The following is a 25,435-nucleotide window of genomic DNA, read 5'->3' as shown; positions in this document are numbered from 1 at the left end:
AGGTGTGCCCCCAGGGTCAGGGATGAAAGGAGCGCACTTTTGAAGAAAAAGTTTGTGTGTGGGAGAGAGGGAAATAATTACTGACCTTTTGACCAATGGATTTTGCCAAAAGTGTCTTACAACGAGGCCTAACAGTCACCACCTGAAGGGACTGTGGGTACCTCAGTGGTAACCAGTGTGTGCATGACCGGAAGGCCTTCTAAATGCTTTGTGTGTTGTATGATGTCCCAGGACTCTGGGATAACTGAAGAGGTTAAGCTCCAATAAGGATTGAGATAGAATGGACTATATGATTTCTGAAAATCTCAGTATGTGCACTGTTTAAAAAATCTTCACATTTATTGAACACGTACTGCATGCCAGACACTATTCTAAGTGCTTTATATGTAATAATCATTTAATTGCCACAATATTTATATGAGACCCGTGAGCACAATTATCCTAGTTTTAAAAAAGACTGAGAGGTTAAATAAATAGCCCGAATTTACCCAGTTAGTGAGTGCTATATCCTGGATGTGAATGTAGGCAACCTGACTTCAGAATCCGTGTTCTCATTATACTAAAATGCTTCTCATGCCTGCTATTATTAATAGGTCTAAAATTCAGGACATCTGTAGGTTTAGAAAGCCTGGATGGGAAGACAGTTGTAATTCAGAGTAGCTGTCTTCAGGACAGAATTTTAGTCAGGACGTGCTTCGTCTCGGTTGTAGCAACTAGCCATGGACCACAGCCACAGAGGACAGACCAAGGAACAACAAGCTTTTTGGGGGAGGTGAGAGCCTGTTCAGAGGAGAAATCAGTGCCACTCTCAGGATCAGCTCAATGCCCACAGGAAGCCAGTCAGATTGGGAAATCTGGGGACTAGGCTCCATACATAAAAGAGCTAAAGAAACTTCAGGCTGTGGAATTACACGAAGGCATCAGTCTAGTCATGGGACCTTGCCCCTCAAGGTCATAGAGACAGTTCCCAGGGGGAGATTCCATGGCTCCTTCCTCTTACACTTGCCTTACAGTGCCTAATTTTGCACTTCATTAGGGTGAATCAAGTATCTTCTTTAAGAACAGAAGTCTCTTAGAGAATGTTAAGAGTCTTTATGGGTTAGGTTATTTGCACCCCTCACCCCCCAAAAGTGTAGCTAAGATGAACTGTCTTGAGTGAAAGGGAACTTTGAGGGAGGAGGGGAATGGGGCAGAGAGAGGACTTTGGGCTCCTGAGCACTCTGGGAGAAAAGGTGGGTCTAAGTGCGTGTAACAATGGGGAAGTCGGGGAGATTAAAGGTCAGGAAACCTGGGGAGACACTCTTAACCACAGATGAGAAGGGGCTAGAGAACATCTCTAATGTGTATCTAGGAAAGAGGGAAGAAAGGAATTTCCTTCTTTTCCCCCTGGCTCAGATGGCCCCCTGCTCCTGGGCTCCTTGCTTATTGTCTCTGATTAGCACAAGGTTATTGGATTTTAGTGGGCTTTTGCAGACTAGTTTGGGACCCTAACAACCAATCATTTTTTTCCCCTGTCGGAAAACCATTCCCAGGGCCAAACTGCCAATTTCTAAATGGTTTCTGAAACACAGTTTATTTCTATGTGGGGGATTGCCTATAAACGTGTTGCCTTCTTTCAAAATGATTTGCACTATGTTTAAAAGTTAGAAATTCACTCATATGATCCCCTATATAGCTAATGTGTCAACACATTCCTATGAAAGCCACATTGAAATGTAAAGGACTAAAACTACCAAACAAAAATGAAAGTCTTTGATTTATTTTGTTTTCTTTTTTCCTCAAATTTTCACTACTTTCTGAAATCAAGATGAGCAAGTCCCAACTCTATAGCTGATGTTTCACCAACATCAAGTTGATCAAATCTTACACCCTTCCAAAATCCATCTAATTCCTGAACACAATGTGTGTTCATTTCCTCTTTTCTCTGCCTTGGTACCTCTTCCACTCTTCAGTTCAGTTGTTTTGGGAAATCAGGGAAAACACTAATCTGGTGATGGAGAGGAAGGAACAGCTTATGGAGCTATCAAGGCCTCATCAACTAAGAAGGGTTTGGTTGTCCTATGGTAGGAACTGGATTACGATAGTTACTCGATGCATACATATGATGGCTCTAATTCTTTACCTCATTCCCTCTTTTGAAGATTTTTAGATATATCTTTCCTTTAAAAATTATGATATAATTAACATACAACATTGTATTAATTTAAGGTATACAACATAATGATTTGATATATTATACAGAATATATTCTTTTTTTATATACAGAATATATTCATATCACAAAACAACAATTTATGAGGCTATACATAGAGCAAGCCTACCCTATAGTCCTTTCAAAGAATTCTGTTGCCTCGCCCTGGGGCGAGTGCCTAGGTCTGGGGTGAATCAAAATGCCACTTGCCTACCTAAATAAGTAGCCAGAAGTCTGGTTATTTCTCATGAATAACCAACTCAGTGATGCCATCTGGGTTCCTGGGATAGCTTAAAGATCTTGGACCAGTAGACAAAAATAAATCTTCTTCCTCCTTTTACCAATAATGGCAGCAAGTTTAAGATTGATAATAGTCTGTTCTTTCTAATGATAAAGAGGAAAATACATGAAGGGAAAAGGTCTTTTCTTTTTCTTTTCTTAAATATCTAAGATGAGGAAAAGTTTATAAACTGTGCCTGCATTCCATTTTGCTTTCCCCTGTTAATTAGCACCTTGATTTTCCTTTGGGGACTACCTGTTCATCTAGACTCATTCTTGGGATTTGTGTAGGCCTGATCCTCCTTTATGGTTCCAGGGTGACCTCGTAACCTAGTTCTGGCTAGTAAAAGGACTGTATCTTTCTGGCCATGAGAGTTCAGAAGTGGGCATGTGACCCAGGTTGAGTCAATAAGCCATTTAGCATTGCACTGAACATCAGATCTGAGACCTCCTGGATGTACTGGAAGTAAGACCACTTTCATAAAGGTGTTGGGTTGGAGCTGCCAATGGTTGTCTCGTCACTACAAGAGGGAACTCCCTGGGAATGGTGCCTACAAAGAGAATAGCAATGGAGCTGGATCCAGCTTTGCCTGAAGTTAGATATACCTATGGATTTTAAACCAACACAATTTCCCTTTTTGCTTAGGACAGTTTGAGTAGATTTATGTTCTTTGTGATTTAAGAGCCATTGACTAATCTAGAACTTTTAATCAGTGTCCTTAGTTGTTTTTTTTTTTTTTGTTTTTGTTTTTTGTTTTTTTTCAGATGCCTTTAAGATGCAGAGAGGGAAAATATAGACAAGTCAATTTCGGTATTGGACACTGACAGCAGGAGCTCATTTCTCTTATCCCTCACATTTAGAAAAAAACCTTCTGATAGTTTTTACGCTTATGTGGCTATTACACATTCCATCTTTAATCCCTTTCATAAAATGGTTAGCATGATCTCAGCATCTTGCTCTTTCTTTCCTCTGACTGCAGAATTTACCAGATGTGTTTCTTGTCTAGACAGTTGCCAACCATGTTTCTTCAAGTTGGCTCCTAGGCCATCTTCAAAAATGGGTGAGCAAATCTTTCAGAGTATTTTCATTTATTCACCCAACCATCACCTGAACCAATCCCCTTTGCCAGAAAGATATACTACCGCGTATTCTATGGCAGTGGAAATTCTAGTACCTCCTTCCCATCTGTGTCTACAAACTCCTTTCATAGATAAAAGTTCTAATTTAGCGGGAGTGTTAAGAAGAGGAGGAAGTGTATGGTATGTACCATGCAGCTCTTGAAAAAAGACAAAGGTACTGATATTTTTAGAAAACTGTGGAGCCATCCCGTTTCTGAAATTACTTTACAGGATATTCATGCTGACGTTAAATAAGCAGATAATCTTTATCTGCTAATAAAAAAATACTCTAGCCTGTTGCCAGAGGACTGTGATTGTCTTAACAAGTTTTACAGAAAATAACATACCAGGAGATAACAGGTATTATGTTTTCTTTTGGCAAATATTAACACTTCACAGCTAGCATATCTTGCTTACTTAATTGGGCCTATAAAAACTCGCCAGGCCATTTTACTTCCAGCCATTGAAATTCTCTCAACTTGTTCTTTACAGCTTTTCAGAGCCTCCATGGGAAAACAGCTACAGAACAGGCTGGCTGAAAAGATTTTTAAGGTCTCATGTCCATATTTACAAACCTTGCAATCTGTGTGTGTTCATTTATTTTAACACAAATGAAGTGAATAAATCAGAGGCTCCTTTGGGAAAAAGAAATCTGAGAGAAAAGGAACCAAATCTGTCCGCTGAGGCAACTCCTAAATGATCTCTGTAGAGTCCCCACAGCCCTGGCTGCACACCCGGCCTCCAGCAGAATGAACTGCTATTGCTGAGCTCATTTAGAAGCTTATACTTCTCTATACTAGAGACTTTCTCACATATATATTATTGTCCTTTCTTCGTTTTACCTTAGATGTTTGTATTCCTGGCTCGACTATGAATTCCTCGAAGGTAGAGATAGTTCTATATTCTTGGATTGGCACCTGGCTTACGTTAAGATGGAGCAAATATCTGTTAATATTGGATCTGAGACATAGAGAAAAGAGAGGGAGAAGCAAGTGCCATGGGAACAAATGAGAACCCAAGAGAGCAGTGGGAAAATCCTTCCGCTCCGAGCCACTGGACAGAGAACTACATATAGGATACCTGGGAAAATCAGAAAGTCCAAGGCAGGCCAAAGAGAGAATTATTAGTCCCATTGACAATAATCTATTTTTAAAATATTCATAGATCCTAATAACTTTTCCATTGACTGCTTTACAAAGTTTGGCTTTGAAGATATCTGTGAGCATACTTCTGTCTGGTCTATTAAAAATAGTTCTTAGGTAACTTATCTTCCTAATTTCCTTCTCAATACTTTAGAAGCTTCCCAGTATTGTGTGACTCCAGGGAATAAAATCAGGCCCAGGAAGTTCTGAGTCCATGAAAGTGGTTTTTGATGATGCTGGTCCATGTGACAATTTTTTTATTAGAGAGGCTGGAACTACTTTGCTGAGATTGGAATCAATGTCCTATTTTTAGAATTGTGGCTTGGAAACCTTGATAACCACATGGAGAAACACCTGGCAGCCCTCCCTTGGGCCCCACCCCTCTCCTCCATGGGCTGGTGATCCAATTTTTTTTTAAAGATTTTATTTATTTATTCATGAGAGACACACAGAGAGAGGCAGAGACATAGGCAGAGGGAGAAGCAGGCTCCCAGCAAGGACCCCGATGTGGGACTTGATCCCAGGACACTGGGATCATGCGCTGAGCCAAAGGCAGACACTCAACCACTGAGCCACCCACGTGTCCCTGGTGATCCAATTTTAACAAGCACCCTCCGTGATGCCGAAGACCAGACTGATTAGGAACTACAGTCTCAATAAAAGCTGCCTTGTTAGATCTGGCTGACTGGCAGGTACGATGAAATGTTAACTTTCTAAACTTGCTTTCCTAGATCTATCCCAAAGTAGCAAGACAACGGTGCAATTTCTCAGGCCTGTGCAGACAAAAGATACCAGTGTTTTTCCTTGGCTTGTGGAGAGTGGGGAAAGGACACTGAGATTCTAATCCCTGGTTTGGAGTATCTGAAGCAATCATAGAGAGTCTTTTATGACCGTGCATTTTGTAGGCATCCCTTTGGGAAGCCTTAGTCCCCACTTGTCTGGGAAACATAAAATCAGTCATTTTTGGCAATGCTCAATACATTTGAGCATGGGAAACACAAAAGAGAGATACTTCTTACTCACTACATTGTCTGGTTCCATATTGGCTTGGGATAAAAACAGAATCTTTAAGATAGAGAGGACCTGAAGGTATGGGTGATCTATTTCAGGTTTGGTGAGGGTCAGGGAAAACATCTCATGAATGTTAAGCATTTTCAGCCTTTTAGTTTGATGTCAGGAGATCACATAAAATAAAGTCAAAACAACCTGGACTGCTTAATCTAAAATTACTTGTCTTATTTTGCTCATAGGAGTTCACAGGGATGTTGAGATGGAGACTTTTCAGTGCCTTGGACACGGTGGTCTGTTTTGGTTATGGTGGAAACAACTTCCCTTTATTTCATTTCATTGCTTGTTTATTTGATCGAGGAGACAGAGCCTTATGTACACAGTCTGTCATCAAAGTTCATACATTGATCTCAATTAAGTTTAAAATGGAGTACATTGTTATCTAAATTGTTATTCCATGGAAATCTTTCTCTTGTGTCACTGAGAGTCTAAGTGACCAGTTGCCCCATCGCTATAAATGCCATTCTGTTTAATCCTAACCTAACATGGGTAATAAAATCAACAAAAAGCTATTTGTTACGATCTACAGTTATGAAATGCCTATCTCTGGAAGTGGCCAGAGCCATTTGGTTGGAGGCTGCTAATTCTTTCTTTGCATTTCTGATTAAACTCCATCATAGGAGGGAGAATCTACTGAGCCGAGGAGTTTCAGGTACTTTGCAAGACAATGGTGGGTACTGCAGCTGGCCTTCAAACACTAGTATAAAACTGAGAGGGGCTATGCCTGAGATGCCGCAGCACCGTAGTGAAAAATGGAAGCAGTCATCTTGGTTGCTGGATTCTCCCAACCCTGACCTCGTGAGCATGAATATGAGTGTGAAAATCAGGAAAGGAAACTTTCCTTTAATAGATTTGTCCTTCAAAAGAGCTGGTGTCTTTAGTGGCCACCAGGGATAAAAGAGTTCCTTATGTGCTTCTCAAAACAGCACTAAAAACGACAGTAGAAGGCAGTAGCCATCAAAGAGGATGAGTGAGAGCTGGCATCACTGCAAGGACATCACTATTACCACGGACAGCTCTGGTCCAATAATGTTAGTAACGAGAGCCAGGATTTATTGAACACCGACTCAGTGGCAGGCACCCATTCCTAATATGTGACATGTACTTTAATCCAACTCTAAGTACTCTCTGGTATTTTTGTGGATGCCCAAAAGTTAAGTGTGTTTTGTTCATACAGCCTTGCCTTGAAAAAGACAAGAGATTGAATCATACTATACTGAAAAAACCCACGAAATCTTTTTAGAGGTCACAATATTCTTTTGTGTTTGCAAATGTTGAAGGATTTGGCAAAGACAACGCTCTAATACAAAAACTGTTCTTATCTCTAAATAAAATTATCTGGGGGATCCCTGGGTGGCTCAGTGGTTTGGCGCCATCCTTTGGCTCAGGGCACGATCCTGGAGTCCCAGGATCGAGTCCTGCGTTGGGCTCCCGGCATGGAGCCTGCTTCTCCCTCTGCCTGTGTCTCAGCTTCTCTCTCTGTGTGTGTCTCTCTCTCTCTGTGTCTATCATGAATAAATAAATAAATTTCTAAAAATAAATAAATAAATAAATAAATAAATAAATAAATAAATAAATAAATAAAATTATCTTAGTGTCCTGGTAAGATCGGCAAAATGGGAATTATTCAGGTGCAATATATAAACAACTGATATCTCTGAAGATAGCCATTCTGAAATTTACTTCTAATATCCTTTTCCAAAGGAGAGATAGCTTATGTTGCATGGTCTGTTAATGCTTGCCCAGATTCTGAAACCCAAGTGATGGGAGGCAAGGATTAAGGCTCAGTAGATTCTTTGTCCTCTTTAAAATATCGACCATCTGCTCCACCCTAACACGTTGGTATACAAGTCCAACAGAGAGTAAATATGAAAGCAATTAAAATAAACTACTGTGCATTAGTGTGGTTTGATTTATGTAAACAACTTCTGTGGGACAAGATGGCTGTGGTTTGGGTAATGTTCATATCTGTAAAACTCAAGTAACCTAAATATAACTTGGTATGTATAGAACATTCTTGGCCATGTTCTTCTGCTAGAAACTATCTCAGTAGAGATGAATTCAATGATGAGAATGAGGCATGGGCTTACCCAGTGGAGGTCATAATCTAGCCTTGCTCTTCCCTCATCGTCTTCATATAAGGTGAATCCTTCCCTCCGGGCCTGATAATATTCTTTTCGTAACTTCTGGATGCGGTCAGTGCTTCCACTTGTAGGACGGCCACTGCAAGACATAATCAGACAAACACAGTCACACAGTGTACATCATCCTGGAAAGTTACTTTTTGATCTTATTAAAGGAGCTGACATCCAAATTTGGAACATTCAATAATGTAATTCAAATATGCTAGGAAAACTGTAAAATCAGTAGTAAAAGTGAACAAAAAATGGTCTTTATGTAAATACATTTAGCTCTAAGGGTCAAAACATCTGACTTGAGATTAATAAATGCCTTTTGAGTGAAAAGGTAAGGTAAGGTCCTGACCTTTAGAGCAATTAAAAGAGCTGTCACTTTTTTCTTATAATCATATCCACAGAATTTGGTTAAATTTTAATGTAGTTATTTCATTTTCTCAAATAAGAAGTTGCCAATTTGAGACCAGTTGTTCGACCTGAAGATTGGATGTGACACAGAGTTGGCAGGTGCCAGTCTTCATTTCAATGACACTGATGAATTTTTGTTGTGGGGAGTAGCATACACGTCAGCATGTGGGCACACAGGGCATAGGAAAAACAAAGAAGGTGGAAGCCACAACAAGAAGTAAGAAGAAATATAAAAAAAACTAGTGATAGTAGAATATACCATCTTTGTTACTTGTCCAAGATTCTCCTCTCTTTACTTTAGTCACTTCTTTCTCACAGGAATCACATTTTGTCCAGTGATTCATCCATGCAACCCCAAACTGGTCAGCCAATGGCCCCTTTTAGCTTGGATTTGTCATGATTGTTTCAACAGAACCAACATCATGTGATACAATTCAGGGCCAGGAAGTAAGAGGAGAACATTAGGCACATTCCGACAATTGTTCAGCTTCTCTGGTTCATCTGAGGCATAACTGAATGTCCTATCATGCCAGATCTTATGTTAAGATCTGGGAAGGTGAAAACAAACAGTTTATAATCCTTGTCCACAAATAGCACATGGTCTGGGAGGGAGAGAACTGAAGAGGATACAGAAGACTACAACCCATGGGCTTGCTACAACAGTAGTCTAAAAAGGGATGTTAGGAGAGAGAGACTGCTTAAACTGACAGGGGAGAGCAGGGCCATGGAAGAAGAGCAGGGAAAGCTCCACAGAGAAGGTGACACCTTAGAGTCTTGAAGGATGTATAGGTGCTCAACAGCTGGACAAGTGAGATGAGGAAATTTCAGGGAGAGAGAAGGGAAATATGAAGGACAGAAATGAGAAAGCATCTTGCTTTGGGGGAATGCAAACAAATCAATTTGGGCAAGCAATGATCCTCAATTTCTTTTGTCCTGGCTCACCCACATCTCAGGAAATATATGCTCCCTTCCCTTTCTCATTTAGGGAGCTAGTTAGGATAAAAATGAGTGCTGGGACTTCAGGGATATTTTGAAATTAATCTAATAAATGACAGAAGTATATCACTTGCAAATATTGGTACTCGAACTCAATTCTTAGCAACTTGTTAATCATAAGGACACTTGTGTTTGATGGGGAGATGAGAATCACTGCTCTAGTATGCAGGGTATATGGGAAGGGGCAGCAAAGAGGGACAGGTGAAGCTGAGAAGAGGAATAAAGGGACCCATTGTAAAGAGCTGTGCATGCCAGAAGATCCCCAAGAATGACAACTGAGTTTAAAATTTAAATGAGATTTCACGTTAAAGGAGATATCTGAAAGCAACAGAAAGAAGTCATCTAGTCTTTTGTGAAAAAGTTTTGAAACTAGACTTTTAACTAAAAATAAAATGACTGAACATCTTTTGGAGGAAAAACATTCTTCCCAAACTAGATTATAAGTTAATTGACGTCTTACAACAGCTTTACAAAGTTAGCACAGGGTTCTGGGCTCCCTATGCATTCTACAGACACTCAGTGGCCGATGCCTTTTATTAAGAAAAGACAAACCCTTAGGGATCACATATCTTTCTTTTTCTTCAATATGTATTTAAAAACTCTCAAGATTGGGATGCCTGCATGGCTCAGTGGTTGGGTGCCTGCCTTTGACTCAGGTCGTGATCCCAGGATTGAGGATTGAGTCCTGCATCACGCTCCCTGTGAAGAGCCTGCTTCTGCCCTGCCTGTGTCTCTGCCTCTCTCTCTCTGTGTGTCTCTCATGAATAAACAAATAAATCCTTAAAAAAAACAACAACAACCTCTCAAGATAGTTGTTTCTTTACTATGCTTTTTTTTTTTTTAATTTATCTACGATAGTCACACACACAGAGAGAGAGGCAGAGACACAGGCAGAGGGAGAAGCAGGCTCCATGCACCGAGAGCCCGACGTGGGACTCGATCCCGGGTCTCCAGGATCATGCCCCAGGCCAAAGGCAGGCGCAAACCGCTGCGCCACCCAGGGATCCCTACTATGCTTTTCTTAAAGAAAAGTCTTTCAAACAAAACAGCAGAATGAGACCTATAAATACAAAGAACATTATGATGGTTGCCAGAGGAGAGGGAGTGGAGGGATGGGCAAAATAGGAGATAAAGGCTTCCAGTTATGGAATGAGTAAGTCATGGGGATGGAAGGCACAGCCCAAGGAACATAGTCAATGGTACCGTGACAGCACTGAATGGTGATAGATGGGGTCTACCCTTGTGGGGAGCACAGCACAACATAGTTGTTGAATCACTATGCTGTGCACCTGAAACTCATATAATATTGTATGTCAATTATTCTCAAATAAAAAAAACTTGAAGTTTTTGAGCATTTGATAACAGTAAGAAAAAAAATTTGCTTTTCTGAACCCTGGGAGCACAGCTCTATGTGGACTGGCTTCCCTTCCTCTTGAGGACTGTGAGCTAACTATGGTGCCTGTATGCAATGCATAGGCTTCTGCTGATGACGTGAATGTGTGAGCCAGGCTCAAACTCACCAGATGAGTTCAATCAACACAGAGCAAACATTGCATACATAATCTATTAGTTTACCCAAAGAAACTGAAGCACTGAATTCAAGCAGAATGAAGTCATCAGTAATAAAAAATAAAAAAAAAAACAACAACCAACAAAAAACCTGATAAGGCACTGTTTTAAAACTCCCCATAATTTTCCTACATTTGTGGTGGAAAAAAAAATCATACTCAGACTATAAACTATTCTTCCATATGCCTATAAATACATAAATTTAAAACTATGGGTTTGATCAGATTTTAGTTCTCAAATAGAAGGAATTGGGTAAGAATACAAAATCAGCTGTTTAGGATTCAGAAAATCCCCTATGGCTGACAGGAACATGACTATTTACCCAGAAAAGAAATCTGGCCTCAGAGAAAAAAACCGGAAAAAAGTCTAGAAAGTCATGGACCATCTAAGTGCAAAACATGCTGTATCTTCTCCCTTGTGCTAATATTTTAAAGAAACTATGAGACATGGTGCAAATGTTTCATAATGACTGCATCTCACCCTTGTCTCTTTTTTTCTCTCCAGTCTCATTCTGCCCTTAGTAACTGTATCAGGCTTTTTCCCCTTAATTATATTAAGTGTTTAATATAATAAAATCAGGAAGAGCAAATTCCGATTTCATTTTTCAGCTCTTCTCTGAAGATAATACACATTTACCATCAAGTCAATAAAAATGATAGGCATAGCTACTGTGACCGAAGCAGTTAATTGATCCCATTTTGTGTTGAAGATATAGAAATTTGAAGAGAGACATAAAAACACCTTAGTCATAACAGCAGCAATAATTATAATAGCTATTATTTATGGAACACTAATATACCAAATACATTGATACAGGCTGTTACTCCCTCCACTTTCTGCCCAGAGCAGACCTAAATAATCAATTACAGCATTCTTTCCTGATGAGCCTAGACATGGCCTTAGAATCCTTCTCAACCCAGAACTTCAGAAAGCCACTACCAATCTACCGAAAGATTCTTGAAAAGCTTCAGAAGTCCCATCAGATTAGGATGTAACTCAAATAGCCTTGGGAACTATATAAAATCAGTCAAGGTAGCAATAATCCCATCTTTAAATTCCTACTTTGAAAACTAAGCTTTCTGTATTATTTGTTCATTGCATGAAGTAAAGGTTGGCCATTCTGACAAAAAAAGTTCCTAGTCCACCTGTATTCATATGTAGATGATCAGTGCCACTCTTACGCTTTCAATGTGCTGAAATTTTATGTATAATTAAATCAAACAGTATAACCAAACAGATTTATATTGTAGTGACTTTGTGTAAATGATACTGCTTATGCCTTTAAAGGCAGAGGTAGTTAAATAGGCTCTTCTTATTACACTTCAGAGCTGGACGGAATTTAAAGTTGTAAAGGAGTTCAGAAACCAGGTCCTTTCATTCATAGTAATATATTCCCATATGCAGTAAACCTATAGTAATACATTTCCATATGCAATAAACATCACAGTAAGGCATTATCTGCTCCTTTGAAATCTAACCTTATTCTTCTTACTCTTCACATTCTCCTCGTTTACAGTGACCTTAATTGAAGTGCATTTTAAAAGTGAGTGTTCATTTGTGTCTGCCAAGGTCTCCTCCCATTACTGCTGCAGGCTGGAGAAAAGAAACTAACACATATTAAGCTCCTATGATGCCCTAAGCATAGTATTTATGCTTTACATACTTCGCCTGCTTTAATCCTCAATCAAATTTGTGAGGATGACATAGTTAGTGACATTTTGCAGATGCCGGCATTGAAGCTCAAACAAATAGCACAACTGGTAGATGGTGGACCAGGAGTTGTGTGACTTCAGGACTAGTGTGATTTCTACCATAACATGTTGCCTGCAAGAAAGGCATTAAAATGCAGCCGGCATTTTGTAGCAGAAGTTCACAGGCATTTCAAGGCAGAGGGAATTTAGCAGAGCACGTTTATAGCCATACCTTTTGATATTCTTTTATTTGCACAGAACTTTGCAATAAAAATAGAAATCGAAGTCACTAAAGTAGTAGAAATACATGCAATGAAGTCTGTATTCATTAAAGCATGATGTTGGAACAATTGCAGACTGAGATTTCTGGGTAATTAATATTACATCTCTAACAGGCTTATGTGGGAAAGTGATATAAAAATGAATGGGGTACAAAAGGGAATCAAAAGACAGAGATCCCACGTGAAAGTGAAACTCTGGATCAAGACCAGGACTGAGAGGCAGCCAGGGCTGCTCCTGGTAAAATTCACCACTCACTGCATAAGAAGGAGTCGATCCCTAGCAATGAACCATTGCTGGACTTGTGAAATAATCTGCAATGAATCTGTGTGTATACTCAAGCGGGCATGCATGTAAATACATGCACCCTCTGAGTCAATTGTATATAACTAATTCCAAAGAGCTGTGTCATTTTCAGATAGCCTCGAGATATGTGGCTCTCCATTTTAAAGAAGAGGTGTTTGACTCCAGTGAGTACAGCCCTCATTTGTAGGGACCAGCCTGGGGTCCAGAATGGGTGATGTGGTTAAGAAGCAGTCCTTAGAGAATGGAACCTATAACACCCACCTGGATGTTATAAACCTTACAAACTCACTGAATAAAACTATTTAAATTAGATGAATGCATGTGAACAATAATCAGTAGACTAGGGAGTGTTTTTGAGTTTGGGGTTTGATAGAGTCTTTAATTTTTTATAGTTACTGTAAAAATGTTATTTTGATGCTTATCCATAAAAAAGCTTAATTCTATAATAATGATGTTAATCTTTCTATATTTACAAAGGGGTAGAATTTTAAAAGTTATCTGAAAAAGGATTAGCCTCCTAAAAGATATGGTGCAAAGGGAAACACCTCTGTACCCTTTAAGAATGACAAGATGCTGTTATTTTCCCCCATGGGAAGGGGGGCTGGTTTTGTCTTTTTGCATTTAAGGACCAAAAAATCATCACAGTTTTCAACTTCAAATTTCTTAGTACCATAGTTCTGCCTTAGAAAACAGGGCATATATATACATATTTTTTCAAAGTGTGAACAGAGCCCCCAAAGTACCTGAGATTCTGTGGCATTTACACTCTTGATGACATAAATATAATAAAACCCTACTATCTATATGCAATATTATTTTACTTGAAGTCCTAAACTAGGTTCTAGAAAAGAATATCCCCTTAGAGACAGATAGTCATAGATATAACTGTTAACTTATTTTCTGTTGGTGATAAAGATTTCTGTCAAATGAAACAGTTGAGAGATTCTTATAAATGCACTCAGGATCATTAATTCAAAAGCATTTTGAAGATTTATGGAAACTATAGTCCAACAGCACTTATACTAATATCCTACAGATTAAATATTCTACAAATTAAATATTCTACAGTGAAAATACATGTAGATAGCGGGCCCATATATACTAACAGAGATTTAATAGGGCTTAATTCTGTAGAATTCTTCAAGTGATATTTTAGTTCTGAACAGTTCTGAAAATTATCCTGTGTAACTATTCAGTGAAAATTATGATTAGATAAATTCCCTATTTTCTCCCTGCTCCCAATTTCTTATAACGGATACCTATTTTTTTCAAAGGTACATTGGCAAGTAAGGTTCTGCAGTTTAGCCCAGTGAAATTTGGGGATCCATATCTGACTACCTATAAACAACATCTGGAATTCTTTCTAATTTCTTTCCAAATTTACCATCACTATGTATGATGGTTGCCCTCATTTACAATTGTTTTTGCAGAAGAATTTCCCGCCCAAAAACAAGAAAATGCCTTTCCTCATACAGACATTTAATTTCTATCAGATTTAAGTCATCTTGTTAAGTAAATAATTACTCTAAATTACCCTCTGCTTACCACAACTGCCTAAAAATTCCTGTTAAGAGTAATGAGTTTAGAGAAAGGGTAAATAATATTAAAGACAAAATACAATTTTCACATCTAAAATCTCCTCTTTAGGGCAGCCCGGGTGGCTCAGCGGTTTAGCGCTGCCTTCAGCCCAGGTGTGATCCTGGAGACCCGGGACTGAGTCCCACATTGGGCTCCCTGCATGGAGCCTGCTTCTCTCTCTGCCTGTCTCTCTCTCTCTCTCTCTCTCTCTCTCTCTCTGTGTGTGTGTGTGTCTCATGAATAAATAAATAAAATCTTTAAAAAAATAAAATAAAATCTCTTTATTTTGAGCCCTACTTTTGTTAATTATCTCTGACATACTATTTAATAGACAAAGAATCAACACTTAGACATCTTAAGAGACATTAGATATCATATAGAAAACTGGTGGAAGAATTTGGGGAAAAATGTGCTTTATGCTAATATATAACTTTGAAAAGTATATATTTGTATACATTTCTGAAAGCTCAAAAAAATGACTGTTTATGTCAGGATCCTGTGGAGAGGCTGAAACACTGGTCCAGGGAGGTTGATAAGCAAGTAAGGTCATAAAGAAGAAGACAAAACCACACACAATGATATATTAGCTCAGCCTGTAATCCTGAACGTGGTCCTTGTCCTAGCCATCCTGATGCTGCCTTTGGCATTTGACCTAGATGCAACAATCTGACAATGTGACTTGGCCTACCTGGGCTCCTGATTTTACCATGGCAACCTGAGTCTGACCTTTTGTCTTTCTCAACATGTTTTCTGTTTTCAGCATCTGTTCCCTTTAAGATCCTCGTCTTGGTATTTCCATCCCTAGCTTGGTGGAACTAGCCCTCTGACTCCTAGAGCTTGAAGATTTGTCCTGGAAATCTTAACCCTGGACTGGACCTTGACCCCAATGAATCAACCCTTAGTGGAAATAAAGGCCCCTTTCCCTTGGCACTTTTGATTGCATAATGGTAAGCATTTCCACTCACACCATGAACCACAGCTACCATTTACTGTTGAAAGTAATCTCATTGATGCATGAAGGACAACTTTCTCCCCTGATTGATTGTTGTGACTGAGAATCTCACCAGATCAATGTCATCTCCTTTTCTGATAAAAGGCATTGCTCTACCTTTGCTCTTTTTTTTTTATCACTTGAGACAATGTGAGGCCCCTCTCTAATCAGAACATTCTGCTTCTCTATCTCCATTTCTAGCAAAGGTGGAAATTTCTTAGGAGTGACACTGTTATTCATGATTCAACAACACACAGGTTATTATTCACAGCTTCAACTCGTCATTATAAGCCTGTAACAGATAATTGCATTATTCTGATACTGTACAATGACCTTCTGGCTGTGTTCAAATTTCAGAAGCCAGTTTTGCCATTGGTCATAAAATATCCATTTGAGTTATTCATATTTTGAATAGTATTCTAATATATTTCCATTGCAGTACAGGGTTTCTGAGCCTTAAGTGGTTGACACTGTGACTACTGGACACACTCAAAGTTATGTATAAACATATGGTACGCATTGTCTTGAAATATTTTGCCAATTTTATTAACAATACAAAGTATATGCAGGATCACAGGAGGAATTTATCAAGTATTTCATATGGTAATTTTGTTTCTTAAGAAAGATTTTAAAATGTGGTTGAAAAGTTCACACTGGAGGGCAGGAAAGTAGACCCTCATTTCTACTCTACATCTTTGCAAAACAAACATGCATAGATGCAAAGAAAAATAGATTTGGACCAGTCTGGAACTGTGAATCCACTACATCTTCTGTTAAAGATGATAAATAAACCATGTTCTATATTATAACTCTTGTAGGTTATAGCTGTTCTTACATGGCTGAGGGATAGTGACACTGCACCATTTAACTGTATTTCACTGATGCACAAAACCTTTAAGTTTAGACAAAAATGAAGACCTGGGGGCAAACAACAATTTAAATAGTGATCGTGTTCCCCTTGGCCCTTCTACATAATGAACATGTGATTCTGGACATGAACTGAGTTGGTTTCCCTCAGCTGGTGTCAGTTCCTAAGTGTCTCTCACTTAGGAACTCCCTTTTTTTTTTTTTTTCCACTTAGGAACTCCTAAATGTCTGCTTCACTTTGTGCTCAAGATAATTCCAGCATTTTAAGATAAGCACTACTGATACACCATGGCCCCTTATATGCAAGCCAAACACTTCATCTGGTGTTCAACCAAAGGAATAGCTATTTGATGCTGTAATAAAAAACAAAACTGTTGGATGGGTATAGTGGAAGATTACAGGTAGGATCCAATATAGCACTCTCCAAAAGTGTTTTTCAAGGTTAATTCTGACTATATACAACTTTGGTCTCCTGTAATGGCTCCAGAAACCAACCTTGAGACATGATTGCACATTAAACATTTTAAGTTTTCTCTCTCTCTTTTTAAGATTTTATTTATTTATTCATGAGAGACACAGAGAGAGAGGCAGAGACACAGGCAGAGGGAGAAGCAGGCTCCCTGCAGGGAGCCCCATGTGGGTCTGAATCCCAGAACCCCAGGATCATGACCTGAGCCAAAGGCAGATGCTCAACCACTGAGCCACCCAGGTGTCCGAACATTATAAGTTTTCTTGAACAGTTTTATGGTCCTCCCCAAAATTAGTAAGACATTGATAAGCAGGTAAATGGAAGAATCCTATAAAACTTGTATTATTTTAACTCTCAATCACATTCTTGAGTTGAACAAAAATGACAAATAGAAATAAGCTTTTGTTGCTTATACAGTAGTTGAGCAAATTAATGATAGTACACATATGCACATGCATACGCACACACACACACACACACACACACACAAACACACACTTTCCCAAAGAAATTCTCACCAACAATTGCAGGACTTGCAAGATAAAATCATTATATTCTAGGCTTAAGTCAAACACAGCCTGAGTTTTAGGAATACATATCTGACATTTAGATGTGGATTAAACTTTCAGGGTCAATTCTGGGAAAAAATGAGCCTTTGTGGGCTGCAGACCAGAAAACCTTGGGACTTCCATAGGCCCCTCTGAAATATGTTCCTCCTCAGAGGAAACAACATAGAAGGTCTGTCTTCTCCCAGGGGATCATGGAATGCCATCAAAGGCCACTGATTCCCGAGGGCTGGACACCTAGGTCTTTCCTTTCAGACAATAAGGAAATAAAGTCTAATCAACTATAGAATTTTAGAGATTTAGTGCATGAATGGTGTTTTTTTTTTTTTTTTAACTTAGAGGATAATATCAGTCAGGAAAGGCTATTGTATGCTGTGGTAACCAGATGTCAGTAGATTAAAACAGCAATTATTTACTCACATTTTTCCTCTTCTAATATAAGATGTTGATAAAATAATTAAAGTAACATAGGGAAATAAAGTATTTAAAAGACCCAAGTTTTTCCATTGAAAGAAGCTAAAGATTATGATTAGCAGCTCATACTAAATATCAGGAGACAGAACCTCCTAAATGCATGTGGTATGTAAGGTAGTCCTTCCCTTTGTACCCAGTAAAGGGATATATAATAAATTGTCCAAACAGCCACCATGAACACATGGGTCACATAGGGATGTGACTGTGGGACAGATCTTCATTATCACATATATGCTGCTAAATCATACGAGCTCATAAACATAAAATTTGATATGCAGTATTCTGATATGATTAGCATAAAAGCAATTAAGTCCAGGAACTTATTAAGAACATGTTTTAATATTACCTTAATTCCTTTCGTTCCTTTTACACCTATATTCGTGAAGGCTGAGCTCTTCTGCAATTTTAAATAGGGTTAAAATAATTACCCAATCCAAACAGATTCTCAGCTTCAAAGAGCCACATGAAAAGTTACCATATACTTAGGTCCCAAAGGGTGTCAGATCCAAGAATATCCCACAGCTCTCATTTACCTGGATGTAAAATGAGCTCTGGTGACCCTGTAACCTCATGCTGACCTCCTGACATGAGGGATTTATGGGATAGAGACAACTTACATTATCATCTCCTACGGACAGTTTTAGTTGTTTTTAAAAGATGTTTAGATTCTTATAAATCCTTTTTAGGAACATAGTGACTGTCTTTTCAGAATGGAATTGAAAGTAGTAAGTTGGTATCAAACTTAGATCATCAACTACCTTTATAAAAGTTTTCCGATAACCCCCTGAATGTTTTCAGATGTATACATTTATTTAAGCTTGCATTTATTTATTCTTAAATATTGCTGTGTCCCTGGCTCTGGTGATGTAATGGTGATTAAGACCCAGACCCGACCCTCAGGGATTTCATAGTCTTGTGGGGGAGATGGAGATATAAGTAAATAATTGCAGTGCAATGTGGCAATTATTCTGAGGAAGTATCATGAAGGATAATGAAGTTCTGCAGTAGCTCAGAGGAATGGTGATTAGCTCTGCTTAGGGAGGCCAGGAAAGGCCTCAAGGAGAAAAGGAGAGCAAGGATAAGGAGAGGATGACTGGACATGCCTGTGGAAGGCATACCAGGTGTCAAGGGATGGTAACATGAAAGGGCACATGGTCAGGTACAGTAGAAGTGTGGAAGTGGGTGGAGAAACTCTAGGAAACATTGCTGGTAGGACTGGAATAGCTCCATATGCTAATCTTTCCAGAAGGGATGATGATGGGGAATCACTGGAGGATTTCAAATAGGGTAGGGCATCATTATCACAATAACTCTTTCTATCAGGAGGACCCTGGGAGAACCTTACTTTCTCTGACCTCACACGTCATAACTACGAAAGGAACCAGTTGAGCTCTGTGGGTATTTCTTGTACTTAAATTCAATCACTTTTTGGGTATGTATAGAGTTCAAGTTACATGGTTGGCCAAATCATTGGCAAAAGTCATCTTCTATTTCTATTTCTCCAGTTGTTGGGTACTGTGCCTGGAGGTCCACTTTAGCTCAAGGCAATGGGACACTGAGACTTTCCTTCAACTTGAAAACTGAACATTCCAAAACCAGAGCTCTTGTTTAACCAGGAACATTAACTGGTGATGAAGCATGACGCATTGTTAATATAGTGATAAATTTCCCATTAGGAACAGGGCACTGGCTGCCAAATCAGAGGGCAAAAAGTCAAAAAAACAAAACAAAACCAATGAAACCAACCCATTATGGGTTGACAAAGACTTTTATTTTCACTGGCACTTTAAGGGAAAGTAGTCACAGAATCTTAATTAATAAATAGCCATTCCTCCATTCAGGCGAGGTAATGGTAGTGCCTGAGTATCTGCCATGGAGCAATTTGTAGCTGTCTTCTTGATCTGAAAAGTGAATGAGTCGTCGACTATCAAAGAAGAGGGGAAATTAGGCACTATGCTGCTGACAATTGAACTCTATAAATAACCCACAGTGAAAATGAATAAAAAACATGCCTTCCCCCAGCTTTCAGTAGCCTCTCGACAGAGTGACAGTTGCTAGTTTTTTCAATAAACATGATGTCAATTATGCCTTTTATCCATCATGGCAAAGTCACGTGTGGGGAATAATTGAGTATCTTTTTTTTCCCCCGGCACTTCATATAACAATGCTTTTCTGTTTTATTTATACCATACTGAGGCAAAGCAGCTGTCTAATCTGTAACCTATACGTTGCATCAACTCTCTCCCTTCTTATTTCTTCCCTAGTTCCAAAAGCTTTACTAGCAACCGAATTTTTGTCAGCTCTCAATTATCTGTAGAAATAGGAGGATCGGAAGGACATGAAAAATAGGCACTACGGAAAAAAAAAAAAAAGAAAAATAGACACTACGGATGACTTCAAAAACTCTCATTTAAACCAACAACTTTAGTTTCTTTCCCAGTGAGTGTTTTCCCAGAGCTGTAAACAATTAATTGACTTAAGTTGCACATTCTTTTCCATGCCCGGCCCCTCATCTGGTTAAGGTACTAATGAGCAGAAAAAAGGCCAAAAGGCAGGCAGGACTTAGAAAAACAGAAGTGCTATGAAGACTCAAATGGGGAAAACAGAATTTGGATGGTTGAGAGTTAACGACCCAGGAAACATTCCCCTAAAGGATTTACTATGTTCTGAGGGAAATGTAACTTTTCAGATTAAAAAGTAACAGGTATTGGTTTTCTAAGTGGATAAACTGAAAGCAAAGTGCAATGTGGGCACAGTTAGAGAGTTAATGAGTGTTCACATATAGGGCTAAAAGAAGCTTGTGGGTGACTGTTTATTTTTCCTGCATTATGCTATTTGTCCTGAACTTTATTACTATTCATTCCCCTAACAGCTATTTTTTTCTCCCTATTTGTAGATGTATCAAGTATAGTCATTCAGATGTCATCAATTCATCATTTGTTAAAGGAACAAATGTAAGGAAAACTGAAGAACATGTTGAATGGCATTGCATTATTCTGTGCATTCCCCATTAAGATGAAAGAAGGAGGTATCACATTTTCTTTGAGATAGTTCCTACTCAACAACAAAATCATCTTTTATCCAAGTGTAAACAAGCCGACTACCTAGAAGCCTTTTTTCCCCTCCCAAGTTCTACATAAAATATAAGCCAGAAGGCTTAAATTGAATCACTATATTATTTCTTTATTTATTACTTACCTTGACATTTTTTTACCTGAATGCTACTATATATCTAAGAGAGCTTCTAAATTTATAAACTACAAAAAGAAGGGGAATTATTTCCTCTTCTTCAAAGAAGCTTTTTAATACTATAGCCAAAATATCTGGGGAATTGGGGGGAGAAAAAGGACAGCGGGGAGGGGGAGGAGCCAAAGAAAAGAGCTAATGGTCAAAATGCATCCTTATAATAAAATGAGCTTCTTAATGGATGCTCACTACAGGAATAACATTAATTCAGTATTAGGACTTTCACTGGAAAAATATGAATGTAATTTATCTTTTTAACTGTCAGCTGCATTTCTAAAGCTCCGAAGTCTGTAGCTTCCAGGGGCCTTTTGTCTTTCTGCCATGGCAGGAATATCTTGGACAGCTGTAAGAGCTTTCTAAGCCATCTTTCTCAAAATCCATTAGCTAATTCAAGGAACCTAATTAGAGCTGCCATTTTGATGGAGCATACTGAATGCTTAGTACAAACTAGTAACACCATCAATGTTTATTAGAAATCACAAAACCCAAAGTGCTCCATTCCCTATGAATATTAATGGGAATAGAGCAAACAAAATATTTATTAAAACATATGCTTAATACCATCACGGTTTACAGACAGATACGGAAAGAGACAGAGAGAGAGGGAGAGAGAGAGCGGCGTGCACACTTGAATTTGAAGGCATGTGCCCATGAACACACAATAAACCAAGATTTATATTTAAGCAGCATGTAATCATTATTTGTATGCCCCTCCCACTTATGTCCCTTGGTTTTGCACCCTGGAATTCAGCAGCTCACAGCTGGGAAGACAGATGTAAGTCCAGAGAAGTCTGAAGAAGGGGGTGGAGGGAACTTTTTTTTTTTTTTAAACAGCTGCTGAGTGCCACAAATTCTTGTCAGTGGGGAAATAAGCCTTGCTACTCTATAAAATCAGCAGCATGGTGACATCAGGACTTTCTACCCTCATCTAAATGAGGATATCACCAAACTAATGCAGCTGGCTGTTATCCCCTGTATCCACCCTGGGAGAGTTTCTCCCAGGGTATGGCTCTGAAGTAAGTGGTGCCTGAAGCTTGATGTAATCCTGCTGTTACACAGATTGGGCCCCCATTGCCCGTATCAGCACAGGTATAGACACACTCCTACAGACGCCCAGAAGACTCTATTCCTCATTCTCTTCTCTCAGTAGCAATGAAAACGTTTGCAATAGTTACTGTCTGGTAGTCCCTATTACCCTTTCAAGCTGTTGCTTTCTCTCTCTCTCTTTTCATTAAACTTTGGAAAAGAATGGTCTGTTGTCCCCTTTTGTCAACTCCATCCTCCTCTTTGGGTTGATGACAACCTGGTGTGCACTTTCGCCACTGCCAAAACCGCTCTCTGGAAGCTCCACAAAACCCTAACCGCTCAGCAGGATTGGATGTCAGGCAGCAAGTCTCTCTTGGTTTCGTTCTTGTTTCTTCAATCTCACTGTTTCCTTCAATGTCTCTCTAAACACCAACCTTCTCAAAGATTCTCTAACTGCTTCTTACTCATATTTTTGCCCTGGATACTATTTATTCATTGGGCTTTGATTACTGTATTCCTTCTCAGGTTCACTCATTTACCAATCTATCCATTCCACAGATGGTCACTGGAGTGCCTCAGTTGGGACAAGCCCTCAGTGCAGCCTTCCTACGGGAAGATATGCATCGTTAGCTGTGATACTTGGAGGGAACCCCAAAGACCATGCTCAGTCCTTGCTTCACATTTGCACCTAAAATGTACCAACATCTTACACTCCACTTCTCCAGAAACAGTCTCTTCACCCCACCTCTCAAATCCACTTTCCCTTCTGTCATCCTGGCTTTTTAGTTCCTTCTTCATATGCATCAAGGCTTGAAACAGTGATTAGCAATTCAGAGGAAAGGCTACCTTGATGGAAGTTACATAACTTCTCTATCTGTGAAATGGGAATAAAGATAGTAGGACCTTAGAGGAATTACATTCAAAGTAATCAGAATGATGCCTGGCAGGTGAGAAGGACTCAGTAGATAAGCCTCTATTAGTATCAATATTTTTTATATTATTGGTAGCTTCTTTTCTCTCAACATTCACTTGGTTGTAATCAGTTGTCTCTAGTAATATGTCCTCCACCCCTTACATTCCTTCTTATAAGCCTAGTTCATATACTCATTGTTTGGAACATGATATCAGCTTGGCAACTGGTCTCTCGGCTGGGACTCTGTTCTAATCAGCTGCCAGGTCAGCCCTCCCAAGGCACAGCTCTCCTCACGTCATTCTCTTGCTTTCAGAACCTCTCTGCTCTTTTCCCATTGCCTATATCTCCAAGCCAGCCTTCCTCTCCTCTGGTCCCACTTGCAGCCTGGTCTTTAGGGAAACTTTTATTCTTCCCTAAACTCACCCTCAGCTTTCACCCATACCCCCTCCTCCCTGACTTTGTCTACAGTACTTTTTCTACCTGCAATTATCTCTCTTTCCTCTTAAAACAATATAATTAAGATGATATCAGACTTGAAAAACATCCATTGCCTTGTCATTATGTGCAGATTCAGTCTCAAACCATTCCCCACGGTCCATGCGGTCGCTCTTCACTGAACTGGACCCTGCCTCCCTCTGTGCCTCGGCTGTCACTGCTTATTCTCTTTTGTGCTCAGTAGCTTCCTTCTTACTTCCCTCATCCCTTGGACAGGCCAAGCTTGTCACAACTCTGGGAGTCTGTAATTGGTGTTGCTTCTGCCGAAAACACTCTGCCTCAAGTATTTTAGGAGACACTCTCCCTTGCCAGGGGAGCCTTCTCTGGCTGCCTAATCTGGAGACCCTTCAAGTCACACCCTACCCAGTCAGTTGTTTTTTTCTTTTGTAGTGCTGATCACTCTCTGAATGGATCTTCATTATTTATTTGTTCCTTTATCTCTGTCTGCCTACCTCTAGAAGAATATAAAGTGCAAGAGTGACCTGTTCACAGGTGTTTTTCCTGTGTCAGTGCATGGCACAGTAACTAAAGGAATGAATCTCTACCTGGGAAATCCTTCAAGATTCTTACATTCACTCAGGAAATATTTGCTGAGCACCTCCTATTCACTAACAGTGCTTCTAGACCCTGGGAATATAGCAGGTGGTAGGGGGAAGAGTACAAGATGCACACATAACCTCATGGCCTTACATTTAGTAGGGGAAACAGTAAAAAAAAAAAACAAAAAAAAAAAAAAACAAAAAAAAAACATGGGAAAAGATATCAAACAGTGGTAAGTGCCACCCAGATTCTTAAGATACAATATGGTGACAAAATGGCCACAGGTGGCTACTTTAGATTGAGTTGTCAAGAAAGGCCTCTCTCTTTGACACAAAGGTCTGAATTATAAGTAGACACTATAATTGAAGAAGCAGAAGCATCTCAGTGAAGAGCATTCTAGAAAGAGAAAATAGCTAAAGCCCAAGCTCTGAAAAAGGGAATGATTTTGATGAGTTAAAGGAACAGAAAAGGAAGTGCGTATGGCTGGAGCTAAATGCTCAAGGGATAAAGTGGTCAGTGACAAGGTCAAAGATAGGCAAGGCTGAAATCGTACCTGCTTTGCAGGATTCGGTCAGATCTTTGGATTTGACTTTGGGTGAAACAGGATCATGGCAGAAGATTTTTAACCAAGAAGGAAGATCATCTAATTTAAGTATTTAAGCAGACAACTCTGGCTTTTTCATGGAAGACAGAATAGAGATTGTTGCAGAAGTGCAAGTGAGAAATGATGGGAGACTAGGTGTGGTCACGGAGGTGGAGAGAAACAGATAAGTTCAGAAACATTCTGTTCCACATGTAGGCTAGTCCATGAACTTCTCCTGGCAGAAAGCAGTCTTTCCTCCCTTGGAGTCCCCACAGTCCTTTGTACCTTATATTATGGCCTTTACCTTCCTCTACATGGTATTATGATGATTCCTATGTTTTATTTAGTTTAAATCTTTGTTTAATCCCCAACCACTAGTGGCTAAGCTGTCATCCTTGTGCCTCCTGTAGACATGGTACATTGCTGTCACCTGGGATGTAGTCAATAAATAAATTTTTGTGGGAGGCGAAAACAAGAAAGTGATTTGACAAAGCCTGCCAGAGA

General features: G+C 39.3%; 1 protein-coding gene across 3 annotated transcripts in view; it reads right to left on the bottom strand.

Moving 5' to 3' along the window:
• The window catches only part of PARD3B (par-3 family cell polarity regulator beta), a 991,638-nt gene that overhangs the window by 96,227 nt on the left and 869,976 nt on the right, over nucleotides 1-25,435 (bottom strand). For all 3 annotated transcript variants that reach the window (XM_055345407.1, XM_055345409.1, XM_055345408.1), the window contains one exon: nucleotides 7,890-8,022. In XM_055345407.1, the coding sequence (XP_055201382.1) occupies nucleotides 7,890-8,022 (133 nt within the window). The remainder of the gene's footprint in view (nucleotides 1-7,889; nucleotides 8,023-25,435) is intronic.

Source organism: Nyctereutes procyonoides, unplaced genomic scaffold (assembly GCF_905146905.1).
Source record: "Nyctereutes procyonoides isolate TBG_1078 unplaced genomic scaffold, NYPRO_anot_genome, whole genome shotgun sequence".
In the NCBI taxonomy this organism is placed as follows: Eukaryota; Metazoa; Chordata; class Mammalia; order Carnivora; family Canidae; genus Nyctereutes; species Nyctereutes procyonoides.
The sequence above is the reverse complement of the archived record's forward strand: the minus strand, read 5'-3'. Positions and strand labels throughout refer to the sequence as shown.